The sequence below is a fragment of the Saccoglossus kowalevskii genome, chromosome 16, assembly GCF_978046115.1.
Source record: "Saccoglossus kowalevskii chromosome 16, keSacKowa6.1, whole genome shotgun sequence".
Classification (NCBI taxonomy): Eukaryota; Metazoa; Hemichordata; class Enteropneusta; family Harrimaniidae; genus Saccoglossus; species Saccoglossus kowalevskii.
Genome location: NC_140656.1, coordinates 11,962,883 through 11,981,521, shown reverse-complemented (window position 1 = coordinate 11,981,521; position 18,639 = coordinate 11,962,883). Strand labels below are relative to the sequence as shown.

General features: G+C 36.4%; 1 protein-coding gene across 1 annotated transcript in view; it reads right to left on the bottom strand.

Moving 5' to 3' along the window:
- Positions 1-566: 566 nt before the first annotated feature.
- LOC100372841 (protocadherin Fat 4-like) overlaps positions 567-18,639 on the bottom strand; it is a 35,893-nt gene continuing 17,820 nt past the window's right edge. The window contains exons 22-52 of the mRNA XM_085490869.1: positions 18,386-18,451; positions 18,144-18,298; positions 17,311-18,037; positions 15,008-15,162; positions 13,860-14,598; positions 13,699-13,764; positions 12,829-13,245; positions 11,775-12,577; positions 11,376-11,480; positions 11,048-11,188; positions 10,203-10,947; positions 9,871-9,936; positions 9,235-9,782; positions 8,954-9,061; positions 8,645-8,828; positions 8,438-8,526; positions 7,981-8,218; positions 7,441-7,728; positions 6,991-7,127; positions 6,641-6,845; positions 6,280-6,491; positions 5,898-6,083; positions 5,606-5,714; positions 4,631-4,764; positions 4,386-4,513; positions 2,970-2,997; positions 2,552-2,676; positions 1,945-2,039; positions 1,505-1,585; positions 769-858; positions 567-658 (exon numbers count right to left, since the gene is read on the bottom strand). Of these exons, the coding sequence (XP_085346995.1) occupies positions 567-658; positions 769-858; positions 1,505-1,585; positions 1,945-2,039; positions 2,552-2,676; positions 2,970-2,997; positions 4,386-4,513; positions 4,631-4,764; positions 5,606-5,714; positions 5,898-6,083; positions 6,280-6,491; positions 6,641-6,845; positions 6,991-7,127; positions 7,441-7,728; positions 7,981-8,218; positions 8,438-8,526; positions 8,645-8,828; positions 8,954-9,061; positions 9,235-9,782; positions 9,871-9,936; positions 10,203-10,947; positions 11,048-11,188; positions 11,376-11,480; positions 11,775-12,577; positions 12,829-13,245; positions 13,699-13,764; positions 13,860-14,598; positions 15,008-15,162; positions 17,311-18,037; positions 18,144-18,298; positions 18,386-18,451 (7,262 nt within the window). The remainder of the gene's footprint in view (positions 659-768; positions 859-1,504; positions 1,586-1,944; positions 2,040-2,551; positions 2,677-2,969; positions 2,998-4,385; positions 4,514-4,630; positions 4,765-5,605; positions 5,715-5,897; positions 6,084-6,279; positions 6,492-6,640; positions 6,846-6,990; positions 7,128-7,440; positions 7,729-7,980; positions 8,219-8,437; positions 8,527-8,644; positions 8,829-8,953; positions 9,062-9,234; positions 9,783-9,870; positions 9,937-10,202; positions 10,948-11,047; positions 11,189-11,375; positions 11,481-11,774; positions 12,578-12,828; positions 13,246-13,698; positions 13,765-13,859; positions 14,599-15,007; positions 15,163-17,310; positions 18,038-18,143; positions 18,299-18,385; positions 18,452-18,639) is intronic.

Here is an 18,639-nt window from a genome sequence, read left to right as displayed (position 1 = left end):
ATTTTGTGCTATATTGAGTACAAATTGTTTCATTCTTTCTATTGCATTATACAAACGACCTGCGACTTGACGATCGAAATAGCTCCACTGTTACATAAGCACCATAGTGGAAAACAAATTATTATAAGCGTTCCAACACATATGTGTGATAAATTTAATAGTATCCAAATAGATTCATCAACTCTGCTGAAAAGATACGTCTGTGAATAAGTAAAGTGTTCCCCCAATGTCGCAAAAAGAAAGTAATCGAATCCAAGGTACCCTTATATCAAATCAAATTGGAGTAGCGGTTTAAGAAGTCAACAATGGCATTTTAACAGAATATCACAAAAATAATCGCTAAAAATTAGAGAATTAAAAATATCCCGAAATGAACAAACCTGATAAAAGTTAACCCAGGGTACTTAATACAACATATCAAAGTAACCCGGTTAGTAGTTTTCAAGAAGAAGTGAAAACATTATTTTTCAACAAAAATGACAAAAATATTCGCCAAAAATAGAAAATTAATGATATTATCGCAAAATGAACAGATATATAGTTAAATCTTCATATAGTTTAATATATTATTCTGCCGCCGATTCGTGATTCTCTAGCTGGATCTGGGATATGAAGTCCAAGACATCCTTTGACAAGAACACTTCATTGTATTCGTTTCCTGTCATACCAAAGAAAATGATGAATATATTTATATGAATATCGATAATACATGAATATCTAAACCATAATAGCAGAATCCGGGTGTGTAAATAATTGAATCATAATCACCTGTGTTCATGTAATTCTGTTGTGATTGCCTTAGATCTAAATATTCATGAGATTCCTGTCCAGTAGATGGTTGAAGGTAATCTCCATATTCTGTGGGAGATGGAAATCGGAATATTTATTTATTCCACATAAGTAATAATATGCTCACATATAAAGATAACAAAATACGATTTTACGGAATGCTATGCTTGTATTCGACTTCGTATAATTTTTTGTGCAGTGTAAAATCATTACTTCTACGATAAAATGAAGTTATCATGCGGATACAGCAACCTATCGCATGGGCATCTGTGATACGTGTATGTGTTTCCGCGATATTCGATATTCACACCTAACGACATCTTTTGGCCAAAAGATTTCAAATCCAGAATTAACATTTAATTGTTTTGTAAATTATCCATGTTGATCACTTGGTAGTTACGTCCGTGATAAGTAGCGATATTGATATCAAAAACTGGAAAATCACTTTTATCAAATAACAAATGCTAATATTAGAGTTGGCGCAATGGTGCTTTGTTTACTTCGGAACTTTTCATATATATATATATATATATATATATATATATATATATATATATATATATATATATATATATATATATATATGTATATATATATATATATATATATATATATATATATATATATAGGCACTGTTTAGTAATTGGATGAGCGTACGGCATTGCAACTATTTAAACCCAAAACTTCATCTCGAATAGCTCACTTGCTAATTTACCTTCCATATTGTCCATGTCAGAGTATTCGGCACCAAGTTCTATACCATCATTCATCACAAGATAGTTAGGAACTGTCTCTGCTGTAGATAATGTAAATGGAATATATCAATTCCATATGTGAACTATCAATCCAGCTCAGGGAAATGCTTTACTTGTGTTTTACCTCAGATGACATGACCAGTGTATAAATTATTACATAAACGACTTTGATATATGTGGGTTTCCCTTTTCGATTCTTTCTTAATGATCTCGTTTGAGCTAGGCATTTACTTTTGACCAAAATCTTTCAAACAAGATTGTTCAGCAAATTGCTACTGCTGGAACGTGGCAATAAACAGTACAATTTTGCACATAACACATGACTGATTGTCCAGTGATTGCTTGGGTGTTCAGCATATCTGAACCTAATTACATCATTTCGAATCGTTCACAAACATACCTTGCATGTTGTCCAGGTCCAGGTATTCTGTGTCTGGTTCCCTCATCACTAGATAATTAGGTACTGAATGCGTCGCTGCCGGTATTGCCGGGACACTGAAAAACATACACACGAATAATATCGTATGACTGCCCAAGATTACTGAATCGAAAGGTACGTATGTAGTATGCAGGAAATTACCACTTGCTTGGCAGGTAACTCTTACACTGTAGAGATACTAGGCTCATTACAGATAGTCCAGCTTTATTACTCTAAACACTAAGTTGAATTAGCATATCGCTGCCCATCTCCCTTTCAAAATCTTAGGCATGGTAAAATGAACATGTGATCGACCAATGGCTACAGTCGTCACGTGATTACCGAGAATGTGTCTGAAAAGTTAAAAACTTGCGAACTTGCCACTACTGAACAAAATTAGTGAACAATGTATTTATCAAATTCCTGTAATATATGTTTATAATATCTACCTAAAACATGCAAATTGTTGATCCTAAATAATACTGCAACGTCGTGCGAGCCAAACTATGCGAGTGATGTCACTATGGTAACAATAGTAAGAATAGTGAACATGCATTGCAAAGAACAATTAGAGATTACATTTACTTACCTATTATTAATCGTTTGATTTATTTCATGTGGCAATGTATACACGTTATATCCACGTGTTTCCTTCCCACTAACTACTTTATCATTGTCATACTTCACTGGTCTGGGTGGTAACATTGGCGGAAACTGGAATTGAAACAGTGAATGTCTAGTCATCTTATCAACATACATCTGGTACTATAAACAAGGGCGTTATTAAATGTGAAGCAAAAACACACACAAATGAAATACTAAGCCTTAACTAACATTTCTAAATAGCTGAACCACATGCAGGCTATTGCTAAATATATAGGAGATATATCAGTGTGGTCCATCGAAAATAGAGAGTATTTATTTTTTTTTTCATACAAAAGAAAAAGAAATTTATAAAGTCCAGTGGATTACAATTTGTGTTTTTAGCTGTGAGAAAATGTATTTACCGGATCTTCACTAAGGCTTTCTTTAGACCTGAAACATAATAATAATAATAATAATAATAATAATAATAATAATAATACCATTGCTAACAAAATCTTTAGGATAAAACTCAGTTTAAACGCCCAGTTTCTTGTTTTGTGATGGTAAAAGAGATTTACATGCGAGCGGACTGGGCAACAGAACGACCGTGTAATATAAGTTGAACTTGTGAAAAAATCAAGATATGATGTCTAATCAACAACCAAGCTTTACTTATTCATACTTACATGCAATAGTACTTTACAGCAAAAACTATAGCAAGAACCACTATGATAGTTAGTAATATCGTTGTAACTATTGCCCATGAGTTGGTATGTTCACAGTTGTCACACTCGACTGCAATTTAACATTTTAGTCGCATATAAATAAAAAAAGTTAGAAGTTCTCGTTGTAAACAGTTATACTTATGTAGTAGATATAGTTATAATATATTCGGCCAAAACACGTTTAGGGCTATACAGACATGTCTTTTTTATTTGAAAAATGTGTGCCACACTGACGTCACGTTTGAACACTTTCCTTTGTTCACGCAACAACTATCAAGCGCGTGACTTAACGCGGGAGGGTCGTCACCTGTGCACGCGCGGGAATTGAGTTCCAAGCGACGATAACAATGCACGCTGACAACGTTAACGCAAAGGCTCATGGATAGACGCTTGTTTGTAAACAATGACACGCTATGGCCATCTGACGCATGCGCAGGTGACGATTCCCCCGCTTTAAACAGAATCTTTTGTTGCTGGTATTTAAGTCTAACTAAATTATGTGTACAAGTAAAAAAGATGTATAGCAATGAGTCTAAGCATCGGGCGACACTATCAGTGCACTGCTAGTACCACTACTAACACTCTCACCTTTATTGTAGCATTCTGGATCGGTTGGCCGAGTTACTTTTGATACAACAATCACTACAGGAACGGTACTGAGAATATAATATATTACAGAATTAGAAAACAACACAGATTTCTTTTCAGATTGGTATCAGTTATTTGTTTCGTGTTCTTAGGCGAGTAAATTTCCCTATAAACGTGGCACAATCAGATTGCACATACTGTCTTATGTACCTTGTGTGACCATTTCCAAATGTTTGAATCAGTATGGTCAATGTGAGTAGAACGAAGGAATTTGCCCTGTCAGAAAAAATGGACCGGAAAACGGAGATACGGTAGTATTTTATGATGACGTCATATTTATAGCTAGATTATATATGACAGCTGGATGCTAAACTATAAAATGTTATCTATAGAGGAACTAACTAATTGAACTGTATGGCTAGTAATGAATGTGCACACACCAATATAAGTGGGACATATTCTTTCCATATTGTATCAATATGTGAGTATATTCGCGCTAGCGTGAAATGCGAAAAAAACGTCTACCTTGATTTGGGTCGTTCACCTGCATCGGTAGCGATAACAGTCAAATTGTATGATGGCGTATCCTCGTAAGGATCCAGCAAATAACATGTGGAGATATTGGCAGACATTGGATCGATCTCAAATATCCCCTAGAACGGAAAATAACGATACTATAAAGGTGAACAACATATGAGCTTGAATGAGGGTTTTTCACCCTTTCGTCTTTAAGCACGTGTTACGAATATGTATTATTGTGTTCGATTTACCCTCTCATTTCCTTCATACGCAAGTGAATACGTCACTGCTCCGTCATCAACATCATCTATATCGATAGCCATGATATCTAGATCAAGAACTGCCCCAATTGGTAGGTATTCCGGTACCACTGTGGAGTATTCATCTGAAGAATAACAATAAAATCATTGTTAATATTTCTATAATGCTAAACCACGTGTCCGACCAGGGTTTCAAGCACATCTGATTTCATCGTCCGAATCGCGTGATTTCACGGGCTCGATATAAACATATTCCACCACGTAGTGGTTAGGCGATGGCCAAATAAACGAACCATGGCTGGTGAAGATGATCTGATTTAAGAAGATGAATATACAATACCAATAAATGGACGATACATTTGAACTATTATATATTTTATTATTGCAATCATTACTTAGAAAATACACTAAAATTGTCGCTCATATTGACGCAGTATATTACAGCTGGCGCCGAACTGAGACCGCCATCTCCCTATTTTTTATGAAACATTGTCAAGTAAAAGTTATGATTTTTGGAAATTAAGAACATTAACTATATTTGATGGAGAGAGGGGTTTTCAAAGTTGAATTCATTTGAAAAAGGTTGTATTCAGATGCGTCGACTTGTTAGGATCGAAAAAGCCAAAATCAAACACATACACCACTGGCGATGTCCCTGTGAATATAGCAATGTTTCAAAAGAGATTGACAATGAGATTGCGAGTTTAGTTTAAACTCAAAGCTCGCGGTAACACTGTTAATAGAAATTAACTAAATAAATTAGTTGGGAGGTAATAAGACGCCTGTAATGTGCTTGTACTGCTTTCCTCCCCAGAGTTAATCAATCAATCAAACCAATGACATTCATATTATATATAATCGATATACTGAAGAATATCACATAAAACTGGCATAATGATTAGTATAAATAAATATATATACATATATCACAAAATTAGCACAAATATTTTTTGTCAATTATCTCACCTTGTGAAAATTTAGGACTGTGCAAGTTTAAATCGTTATAACGTATTTCGATAGTGACACAGCCATAGTCGCTGTGGACTGGGTTGCCATCTTTCACTAAAACCGTCAACTGAAAAATCAATATCGTACAAACACAATGAATGAACATACATATATACTAAATATTCCGTCTTGGTGATTTGTATTGCATTGCATTCGTAATAGGAACAAACAAATGCGTTGTTCTGCACTTTCTTCTAATTTAAACGATTGTTTACAATCTGAATAAAAATAAACATTTATTTCTGACTACCAAATATTCCATATCCGTCATGTCCACGGTAAAGTTTGTGTCGGTTGTGATAACGCCGGACAGCTCGTCGATTTCAAACATGTCTCTTACTGATTCCACTGTAGGTGACAATGAATATGTTATATCTCCAATCATATCTGGGTCTGTGGCGTTAACATCCACGACAAATGTTCCAATTGGAGAGTCCTGTACACAATGAAAGAAATATTATATTAGTATTTTATAATTTAAATTATATAAGCTTTACTTAGCTTATATTTTCTCAGAGATGCGTTTGCTTTACCATTTTTTTATATTGAGTTTATGCATTTAATTCTAGGGTACATTTTTCCACATTGACAAATGACATGTGTTATGGATGGCAACCAGAATGGGCACTTACATGGTAAATACACGAGTGCATCTCACTGGGGTATACAGATGGTGCGTTATCATTAACATCTAATAACGTAATATCGATAGTAGCATTGTCTTGTTTTGATGGCAAACCTCCATCATACGCCGAAACCACTAGGTACACGAACGCTTCCAATTCCCTGTCAATAGTACCATTAGTTCGTATTTCCCCGCTGTTTATATGTATCTCAAAGAAACCTGCGACAGATAGGACATTTACAATGTCTGTATATGTATTATTAGAAATATACAGTGTCTGCATTAGTATTTGGGTATAATACTTCACAACTAAGCCATCATCTTGTGGTAACACTATGAAGCATGTACGAAATACTGTTTTAACTTACCTTCATCATTGCCTTGAATAATTTCATAATATACAATACCGGACCCATTAATTTCCCATACAGATTTGTTTGCCGAATCTCTATCAGTGGCAGTAACCGTGGCAACGTAAGTACCATCGGGCACATTTTCGCTCACTTCTGCAGTGTAATTTGAAGGATCGCATTCAGGTGCGTATATGTTGACTTCCCGTACAGTGATAGTAACCTTAGAATAACAATTATTCAATATTTACTTCACAGAGTTTATATTACTGATATTGTATTTCACAATTCAATCATCTTGGCGTGATTGTTTCAACATATGCAGAAATTACTGTGGTGAAATGTGAAGCAATAAGTTCTGAACGTACCATGGTTGTTGTTGAAAGTGGCGGTTTCCCGTTATCAGAAGCGTTAATGGTCAACTCGTGCGTTCCCACACCGCCTATCAACACCTTTATCACCCGTATTTCACCAGTATCCCTTCCAATAATGAAGTACTCACTTCCTATATAATAACAAACAAGAACATGCTGGTAACAATTTTCGCGATTCCCATGGGCCGAAAGATTTTCCTACACTCAATGGATACTACAGCCTGAAAACAATAATTACACTTGGAATTTTAATAGCAATAGAACGCTACAAAATAAATTTAAAAGTGCACACATGTATTTGTGGAATAATACAATATGTGTTATTTAGACACCGTCTTTTCATCACAAATTCCTCCAACACTACGAACTAAACGTAAACAACATAATCGACAAAATCGAATGTATCTGGTTGGATACGATATATACACGGGATTTCCAGGTTACCTTTCATAGTGTAAATGATTCTACCATTCTCCCCAGAGTCAGCATCTTCGGCAACGACAGTAAATACCGTGGAGTTCAGATCAGCAGTAACGGGGACCTCTGCATCGTATGGTTCACCGATGAAATAAGGCGCATTGTCATTAACATCGATGACTTCTATATGAACGCTGGTAACGTTACGTAAAGCATGGAATCCAGCATCTTCCACTAAAACCCGCAAAATGTAGTGAGATTTAGTCTCATAATCAATTACAGCATTTGTAGTTGGGGCGATAATCCCAGAATACACTGCATAAAATATAACCAATATATGAAATTACATTTTTTATAATATCAAAATTATAGTCATTCATATATATTTTCTCTAAGAACGGTGAAATAAGCTCTTTACTTGGAAACTGTGTAGTAAACCAAAAAAGTAAGACAAAATAACACTTGCTAATTAAATCTAATGAAGTGATAATTATATATATATACATTTGAAATCAATCAACGATGCTCTTAGTATGTAAATCTATATATAGTTATCTATGTACTCACAGTTAATCTCAAAGTTGCCGTCATCCCCAGACACAATTGTGTAGTACACATCAGCATTGGTGCCTTCATCTGCATCAGTTGCAATCACGTGGACGATTTCAATGTAGTATTGGACATTTTCTTCAACAGAACCATTGTAGTGACGTTGTGTGAATGTAGGCGTGTTGTCATTGATATCAGTAACTATGATGTCTACGGAAACAGTACTGCTCTGTGGTTGTACCCCATTGTCTGTTGCCTGTAAATAAAGGTAATAATAATGTATGGCTCAATTACACGTGAAATCTAGTACTGTTACAGGAATGACTCATTGTTGCACAAAGTATGCAATGGCACATATAGGTTCATAACGAATATCATACATGCGGGCAGTGGAACCCAGCAACCCAGTAGGCAATCATGAAAAACTAATTGTAATAACATGGACTATATAATGTATTACACGAACAAAACATACCGTTACTGTTAGTGTATACAAAGGAACTTCTTCTCTGTCAACATTACCAACAGCATATATGGTTCCATTCAAATCGATGTAAAACTCACCTAATAAAGATGTGTATCAAATCACGATTCGTGCACATAAATTTCACGCACAATACAACGAAAGACACTATATTCTAAGTGAAAATCACGAATTGCTTACCACCTATAAATAACCTACCATTATGTCCAACTGTTATGCTATACATTATTTCAGCATTGGGACCCGTATCGGCATCAATCGCGACCACAGTCAATACGGCTGTAGGGGATGTTGAATAATCACGCTCATATACTTCGCCTCTGTAAGACGGTCTGTCAAATATTGGATTATTGTCGTTGATGTCATTAACCAATATGTTTACCTGTTGGCGAATCAGTTTCTCAAGTCACGTGTTGATGTGATGATAAAATAATAACAGCTAAACTAATAATATGTTGGTTACAACTATATGTGAAAAGCGACATATTGAAAAAAGACAGTAGTTACCAGAGAATATGCATCATATTTTATACCATCGATGTCGCTAGCAGAAACGGAGAAGGAATACCAATCTTTAAGTTCTCTGTTCAACTTCATTGCAGTATATATATCACCCTTTTGATAAAAAATGAAATTTATTAGTTATATCACATAATTGAACATACTTTGTTTGTACGTCCATTTATTTGTCCACCAATCTTATTACCCATATCCCAACCAACTGGTAATCCTTTCGTTAGGTTGACTTATAGATATATACAGTTCATTAATTTGAAACGAATACATACCGTTGATTTGTTGATTGTGAACTCTTCTACGTGACTTGTAATGTGGAAATCGACAGTATCATCATTACTGACTGATACTGTTAACACATATACAGGTGGGTTTTGTTCTTCTAAAACACGACCACGATACTCAGCTTGACTAAACTCAAGTCTGCCATTTGAACCACCTCTCCACACAAACACATTGGTGCTTGCATAGAGAGAAGGTTCACCACCGTCGTGTGCAGTGACACATATCACAACACAACGGGAATCAAATTCAGGTTGAACACAGGTGATATCTGCAGCATCTTTAGCGAGGGTAATAACACCACTGTCGTCAACAGAGAAATCATCATTGTCGAGTGAGTAAACAAGCTCTGCATTTGTAGTACTGTCATCATCCGTGGCCTTCACTATCACTAGTATGTCACTTTCAACCATGAGTTTATCAATAGTACATTCATATGTGCCTGCAAATACTGGTGGATTGTCATTGATATCAGTGACAGTGATTGTAACCAGAGTAGATGCTGTATGGGACGGTTCGCCATTATCCACTGCAAATACTAAAACAAGAAGGTAATAAACATTGCCATATAAACTGGTGTAGTTTGAATATGAGCGGCTGTGTGTGGCTGTGTGTATATCTCTTACCATCGAACTTGTAAACTCTGCCACCAGTATCTTCAAAATCAAGTGCAGCATGTGTGGTTAATTCACCTGAAATGATCATATAGAAGTGCTCGGTGAATGTAACTTGCTTTAACTATCTTGAAAAAAACGGATAGTCTAGCCACAGCAGATTAGGAAATATCCAAAGCCCTTTCTTGGATGGTTCATCAAATTGGTTTACATTATACAGCATGTAATATCTCAGCAGCTAGATATACGATGGCACACAACCCCTTTTTGTTATATTTTCATTGTTGCATGTAGAGGAAACAGATATTGCACATTTACCAAAATAACATATAATGTGTATTTACCTGTAACACTATTTATTGTGAAATCAGTTGTATTGGCCGTATATTTTACTTGACCATTCGACCCTGCATCTGAGTCGACAGCTGTTACCCTTAACACACTTGTTCCAGTGGCGACACCTTCCTCTTGTTGAGCTCTATAAGCATTTTGCGTAAATGTAGGTTGGTTGTCATTGACATCGAGTAATTCAATGACCATCTCAATGTAGGTTGTTAGAATAGGTACACCATGGTCACTCGCCGAAATTGTAATCACATATTTAGCCTTGTATTCACGGTCAAGTGTGTCTGCCACGCTCAACACACCATTGTTTCGGTTGATTTTGAAATAACCATCAGCACCAGAATGAATCGCAAAACTAATAATGGCATTATTGCCACTATCATTATCCGTGGCATTAATAACGTCAATCTCGTATCCAGAGGGCGTGTTTTCCCAGATTACATAGTAATACTCATCCTTTGTAAACTGTGGATAGTTGTCATTCACGTCACGTAATACAATAGTTAATGAAACACTGGAATTAAGACTCAGATCATCTACACCATCCCGATCAGACACTATCACTTCCAAATCATAACGATCTCGTTCTTCACGATCTAAGTCTAAAACTGATTCATCATCAGTTGTTGTGATGACACCTGTTTTGTTATCTATTTTAAACTGTTCATGACCATCACCAGATAGAGTATAGATCGTTGAAGCATTGAATCCATAATCCATGTCTATTGACATTATTGGATAGGCCTGTGAAGATATAATTACTCCATTATTATGAATTGGTTAATCATATGATTTTCAATGTCAATTTTGACTCAGTGTTTGTCCATATGTTCGGAATCCCTACCAGAAGAACTTCTTCATTGCCTTGTGGCAAAGTATCGTCAAGCTGGTCATTTTCCTCAACCTGGCCATAATAATAATCACGTAGGAAATATGGAAAATTGTCATTTTCATCTGTCACAGTGATCTTGAGCTCCGCAACAATCTGAAATCGTAATTAAAATCAACCGATAAAGATTTTTGGGTGTGAAAAACATTGATATTTAACTGAGGTTGGCATGGGGTACACTTATATTTTCGTATGTGGCACATATATGTAGTTGTTTGTACAGAATAAACAAACGCACTTTAATATACAGCATTCGCAACATATCCATTAGTACCATACTTACAGGATCGGCGAGACACACGGCTTCGTCGTCAATATATACCATAATTGAGTACTGATATAAAGATCTTTCTTCTCGGTTGAGCGGTTTTGCTGTGGCAACTTCGCCCTGGTGAAGAGTGAGCACATAATTTGATCGTTAAGAATTACTAACATTACTAACTCGAAACTTTCTTAAAATGTATCTTCCCGTAGCTGAAGTGTACTGTATCAAAGGCCAACTATTCATGTTGTAAGAAATATGGTAAATTTGTCATTGTATAAAATATTGAACCATTGCTATGCCAGATAATAGTAAGTTTACAACATTAGTTATTGTTATGACTGTAGTAATGAATATATTTTGGCTGTAAAAGTCGCTCACATTAAGTAAAATTGCTTTATTCATAATCATACAACTTACTGTAGTTTCATCAATGCAAAAGTCAGTAACGTTAGATTCCACAAATCCATATTTAATATCATAAGAAGGAAATGCATCTGTAGTAACATTTACTACATAGGTTCCATGTGGTTGATTCTCGGAGACGTTTTCATTGAGATATGTTCTATTGTTATTAATGCTATCTGATGTCAGTTTCACTCTAACTGTTGCGTTATTGCTTCCCAGACGCCCATATCCATCTACTGCATATATATCTACATCTACAACATCATTAATGAAGATCACCCCAGCATCCAGCATTTCACTAATGACAAGTTTCTGGGCACTTCGCAAGTGATGGTTATCCATCCAAAAATAGTTGCTAAGATAAAGTCCGTAGCTAATTTTGCCTCTTAATCCTGAATCTAAATCACTTGCATACACAGGTGAAATGAAAGTGTCAGCTGATGAGTATTCCAATATCTCTGTAATATATATTGTTTGTGAAAATATAGGAACGTTGTCATTGATGTCTAACACAGTTACGTGCACAGGAACGTATTTAACTGTGACAGTGTTATATTGGTTCTGAATAACAACAGTGAATGTTATGGTCTGATTCACTTCTCTGTCTATATCACCATCCGTGACAATATAACCATCATCAGTCACGTCGAATACACTGTCAGCATAGTCTTCTAGTATTGAGTAAACTGGTTCTTCCATGTCGTACGCTTCTACTGAAACGTCACCCACAAACGTGTTTTGAGGAGAGTGTTCTTCCACTTCAAACTGATAAAAGTTACTTCCAAACCAGGTACCATTGTACTCACATACGGATTCTGTTCAAAGGTAAATCAGATAGTATGTACACTTTAACTGAGAAATTTCTAATTTGAAATAGTTTTTTTAATGTTTAACCTAAAATCTCAGGTTCCATGTACTAAAAAATTACTTAAACCAACTGGCATTAGCCTAACTTAATCCTATTGAAAAAATACATGCACTGTATTTTGGTTTGAAAAGACATTTTTACTGGGATACACATGTAATATGTCTATATTAAATGAGCGATAGTGAAAAAATAAATTACCTTCTAACGGTACTTTAGTTATCGTGACATTGATGGTACAGCTACTGTTATAACTCGTCACCCCATGGTCCATAGCAACCACCAAAAACTGCAGAGAATCATCAATATCTAGCAATCCATTCTCCATCAATTCATCGTAGTTCACCAATCCATTCACACTGACCACTCCTTTATAGTCAACCCTGAACAAGTCTGTGGTATTCTCTGTTATGTGGTATGACATCTCACCATTACTGCTACTATCGTTGTCATAGGCATGGGTGACGACGATAGGGTATCCTTGAGGCATGCCATCTAGTGCATACGATTTGTATGTTTCCTGACTGAAGATCGGCGCATTGTCATTAACATCCAATACCATCACTCGTATTAATGCTGTAGACGTGAGTGGTGACAGACCATTGTCCTCGGCGTAGACTAAAAATAATTATTTAGAGATTATTATATTATTTGTGATTCAGATGAAAGTGTTCCTATATGTCTGTTAGAGTGGAAATCCACAGTAAAAGAGAATAAACAACCTCCATGAACCAATATTATTCGCGGGGGGGCATACGATCATGTCTAGTTGTGGTTACTGCGCAATCTGATATAATATTATTTTTAAAAACATAAATTTACATGTTTTGTTGGATGATTATTAGAAAATACATTTATCCCGATATACTATAGTCGGATTGACCCCCACAATATTCCAGACCCAAATTAACTTAATATTATACATTTATTTGATGGTTGGCAAATACCATTTCTAAGTGTTTCGGTTGATTTGATGCATTTGAAAGAGGACTATACATACAGTAGGCGTTCGAAGTCAACGATTCATGGCAATCAAACATTATATAGATTTATTTCACTGATTGATATTACCTTCAAATTCATGTTGTCTATCAACAAGAACTTCATAATCAAATGTTCGGGCGGTTAAGATAACCCCTGTGGATACAGAAATGGAGTAAGCTTAAAAGTTCTTAATACAATTCAGGTAAATAGAATGAGCGTCGGATATTTTCTTTTTATTGATATATTACCTGTTGATTCTTGAATAGTAAAATCGGTGGAATTCAGACGATAACGTACAACGCCATTATCTTCTTCATCTGGGTCGGTTGCTTTAACTCTCAATACGAACACTCCTATCGACGCTTTTTCTGTCACGTTTGCTAGGTATAACTCGCTATCAAACACAGGAGCATTGTCATTGACGTCTAAAATTTTAATTCGTACTTTGGCAGTGTCACAAAGGATATCTTCGCCGCCATCTACAACTAAGACTGTTAAAGTGGAATTATGGGTTATCTCACGGTTGAGTGGACTTAACACAGATATCGTGCCATTTATTGGGTCCACACCAAAGCTCCCATCTCCATCAATAACAAAATAACTCAGTCGTGAGTTTATACCGATGTCATCGTCATACGCACTCACATAAGATACAGAGTATCCAACATGTCTATCTTCACTTACTGAGAAGTAATAGTAGCTTTCATCAAATATTGGTGCATTGTCATTGACGTCGTTGATTGTTATAATAATAGGAACAATAGAACTAAGACTTTCATTTAAGCCATTTCTATCTGACGCAGTAACAACAAGTTGATAGACGTCTTTATCCTCACGGTCAAGATTGAGTACAATCTCGTTGTCTGTTGTCGTAATTATACCAGTAATGCTGTCTATCTGGAATTGGTTGCTATCTTCACCAGTGATTGTGTAAACTATAGATGCATTGAGGCCTGCGTCAGAATCAGTAGCATCGATACAAGGAATCTGAAATGCACCATTTAAAAATAAATTGAATTAAATGTAATATTTAATTTGTTGACATAGACAGGACACAATTGATTATCTCAAGGAGCCATCAATCAATCATATTATATACTGTTGGTCCAATATATTGAAATACTGAACTACAATGATTGATTCAATGTGGTTCGTCGTGCAAGCTGGTTTCAGGGTTATAAAGAGATGGATTTTTCACATCATTAAAAGACATCAGCGATTTAATAAATACCAGTTCTCTGCAAGAATGATTGATACATCCACCGAGCTAGCAGATTTAAAATTAATTAGATTGATTGATTGATTGATTGATTGACTAATGAATTGATTAGCTTCACTACCCATACTCCAGATCAATACTACTCAGGCAGAGAAACTGTAATAATATGCATCTTACCATGGTTACAGTTGTCCCAGTTGCCGAGTTCTCATCAATGTCACCGTAATAGACAGGTTCGGTGAAGCTTGGCGCATTGTCGTTGACGTCAACCACTTGTATTTTGATGGAGGCCGATGATGTTAGAGTAGGTTTGCCTCGGTCAGTGGCAAGTACTGTAAAGGAAATTGCACGTATTGCAGATGTGAACACATGGTGACTGACTAAACCTTGTAAATGGTTTGGAACCGAAATATAAATGATTGTGAAACGGATGAACAACAAATGAAACGACAAACTGGCTAAAGATTACAGTTCCGGTTACAGTGAAAGAAGAGCTCGTCAAAAGCATATACCCGCTGACACTAATACCAATTATGAATCAAATACGAACATGTATCATACATATTATATACGTATGGTAGGCCACGCTGAACAGTAATACTATACTATTTGGCTTACGCCCACAAACAGCTTTGATCCTGTATGACCCATGAACTGTGAGCGGTGGCCAATCACAGACACTCAACAAGTGCAGATTTCAAACATGGCAAGTAAAGGTGATAATTCCACACGTCTTTCGGTTTTTATACAACTCCCACCAGGTGCTTGATAATTTTAATATATCTACCATATCAAAGTAAATATATGCTTACAACACTAATTTCTCTATTAAAAGGCTAACTACTAAGGTGCATTATTAGTGTAAAAAATCACCTCACAATTCAAACTCGAATGATATTGCTTACTTTGTCGCATTTCAAATACATTATCATAATGACGAACACACAACTAATTAATAATTCAACTAATCGAATAACTATGTTCATTTCATAATTGCAGTACACTTGTACAAATAGTTTGTTGGTAATAAAGGCAACGCACAACAGAGTCTTCGGGGAGCATAAATACCAATACAACGCAATTCGCTTGTACATTATAGCATGGGCATCTACCTTTAAATTCGTATCTCCGATTATTGACGTCATCAAAGTCTAGCCTTCGGTTGGTTAATATATCTCCTGCAAATTAAATGTACATTGTTACACACTTTGGCCAAATAGAACAGTCACAGCATTCAGTAAACACTGATTATTCACGCTGCCCAACAGTCGGAATAATTGCGACGAAACAATTGGTATTTTTTTATGAGACTAACATTAAACAGGTTAATAACTCGACGATTACAGAATTCACAAAGTTTAATTAGTTTGTTCATTCATTAATTTTTCAATGTGATTTCACCATCAACTATATTGACTACTTTTAAATATATACAAAAAAGGTGTCTTGATGGTGATTAGAAGAATTACAAATAAACGAAACATTGGATGGGACATTGTTATGCTTTAGATTAACAAACCCACAGTACACACGGACGGCGTCAGAGTTAGCGCGAATACAACTGTTTGATAATTTTGAAATATTCGTTTAATATGTTACAAAACATTGTGAAAAAATGCATATCGTTAATAAGGTACGCCCTGTGGTGGCGTACCTTTTAAGAACTCCGGTGAATCAATGGTACTCGACCTTTGATTGGGCCTTCATATACACGGTGCACAACCGTTTGGACCAGGTAACATTTCCGTCCAAGGTTTGTTAAAATACTCCCATCATACATTCGATAAAAATCGATCAATTCTAACTAGGAACGTGTGTAATTTTAAAGTAACATCATGTATATGGTATTTTCACACGTGTAACGCCATATTGGACACGTGACTCCGCATATAGTTTTATCCATCTTTATACGTAGCGTCACTGACTCGTCATAACGCCACACTCATTAGGAATACCGTAGCTTGAGTGTGTGTACGATGAAGTCTGTTTAGCTTGGTAATTCACTACTTTTTTGCGATCTCAATCTGCCTTCCAGGCAGTGATGTATTTATAACAATCCTCGTCTCCACTGTTGATTTTAATCGCAAAGACACCAGTACGATAATAAGATGTGCAATTTGAAATATTTTTAGTGAAGTTCTGCGCGGGCAGTTGGTACACATACTGGCTAACTATGTACACAGCAAGGACGGAACAAACACAGTCAGCTGGCGCAAGCGTGATAATAAAATGAATGCGCTATTTACTATGTGGGGGCCGCCATCTTGAATGCGGCATAAAACTAAATGAGAGACTTATCACTTGTGCGCCAGCTGACTGTGGGCACAAATCACCTGTGCGACGTCACTGTGTGAGCACGCCCCTCTTTATGCATGCAAAGCAGAGGTGGTTTGCTGTGTGCAACTTTTACCACCAGCAGCAGCGACTAATTGGCGCTTACAATCCTAAATATGATCATTACTTGCAGATTAGTTGCTCACCTGTTGTCTGGTTCACCACAAAGTCGTCTGTATTAAGACTATACATCACATCGCCATTACTCCCAGCATCCGGGTCTGTAGCTATAACGGTGAATAAATATGTCCCGGGTGTGAGTTCCTCTTCCACATCGGCTAGATAAATATCACTGTCAAACGTTGGCGCATTGTCATTGACGTCCAATATTTGGATGTCTGCCTCAGTAAAGTCGCTGAAAATGTCATAACCACCATCTGTAACTGACAAAATTATAGTATACGATCCCGTGGTATCGCGATCGAGGTGACTCAACACGAATACTGCACCACTCACGGGATCTACTGCGAATTTACCGTCACTTCCGCCGACTAGAAAATACGTCAACCGAGAATTGATTCCGGTGTCCATATCTTGGGCTACGATCAACCCTACAGTGGTTCCGACACTTGCGTCTTCACTCACATTGAAGTGGTAAACCGTCTCTTCAAATAATGGAGCGTTGTCATTAACATCATTCACAGTAATGTTTATTGGGACCGTGGAATTGTGGGCACCATCGTGCGCGGTGACGACCAGGTGATACAAACTTATTTCTTCACGATCCAAAATTGCAGTTGCGTCATCAGTAGTCGTGGTAATTATACCCGTGTTGGCATCAATATGAAATTGATCACTGTAATTTCCGGTGAGCGCATACAACACATCGGCGTTGCGCCCAGCGTCAGCGTCAGTAGTTTCAATATAACGTTTCTGAGAATAGATATTCGATACACCTGTTCAATAAATAGCGTCCTCTAGCCTACATTACTTCACAGAAGCGGTTCGTCAATAGAACTTAGGATACAATTATACATACCATGATTACTGTAGTTCCGGTTTCTGCGTTCTCATCAACGTTACCGTAATATACAGGTTCAGTGAAAATGGGAGCATTGTCATTGATATCAACCAACTGTATTTTGATGGAAGCCGTCGACGTCAGTCCGGGCTCACCTTGGTCAACGGCGAGTGCTGCAAGGAATAACGCAGATTGTTAACATTGGCCATTGAAACTTATGGGAATTATCAACAAGGTATGAGGGCATATATTTAAATTACCAAGAAATGCGTATCTTCGGCTATCATCCTCTTCGAAATCCAATCGTACATGAGTTGATATCTCCCCTGAAAAATAAAATAATTGTAATGTTATAAAATAATTGCTTTTTTGTGTAGTTATGAGTTTCTATGTCACACAAGTATACACGCATGTAAGCGTGCGGGGCGCACGTATGCCCACTTCACAACTACACGTGTTCCTAAAATTCGAAACTGCTTGAAATGTGTTCTACGCTACATCGTTTTTCATACAT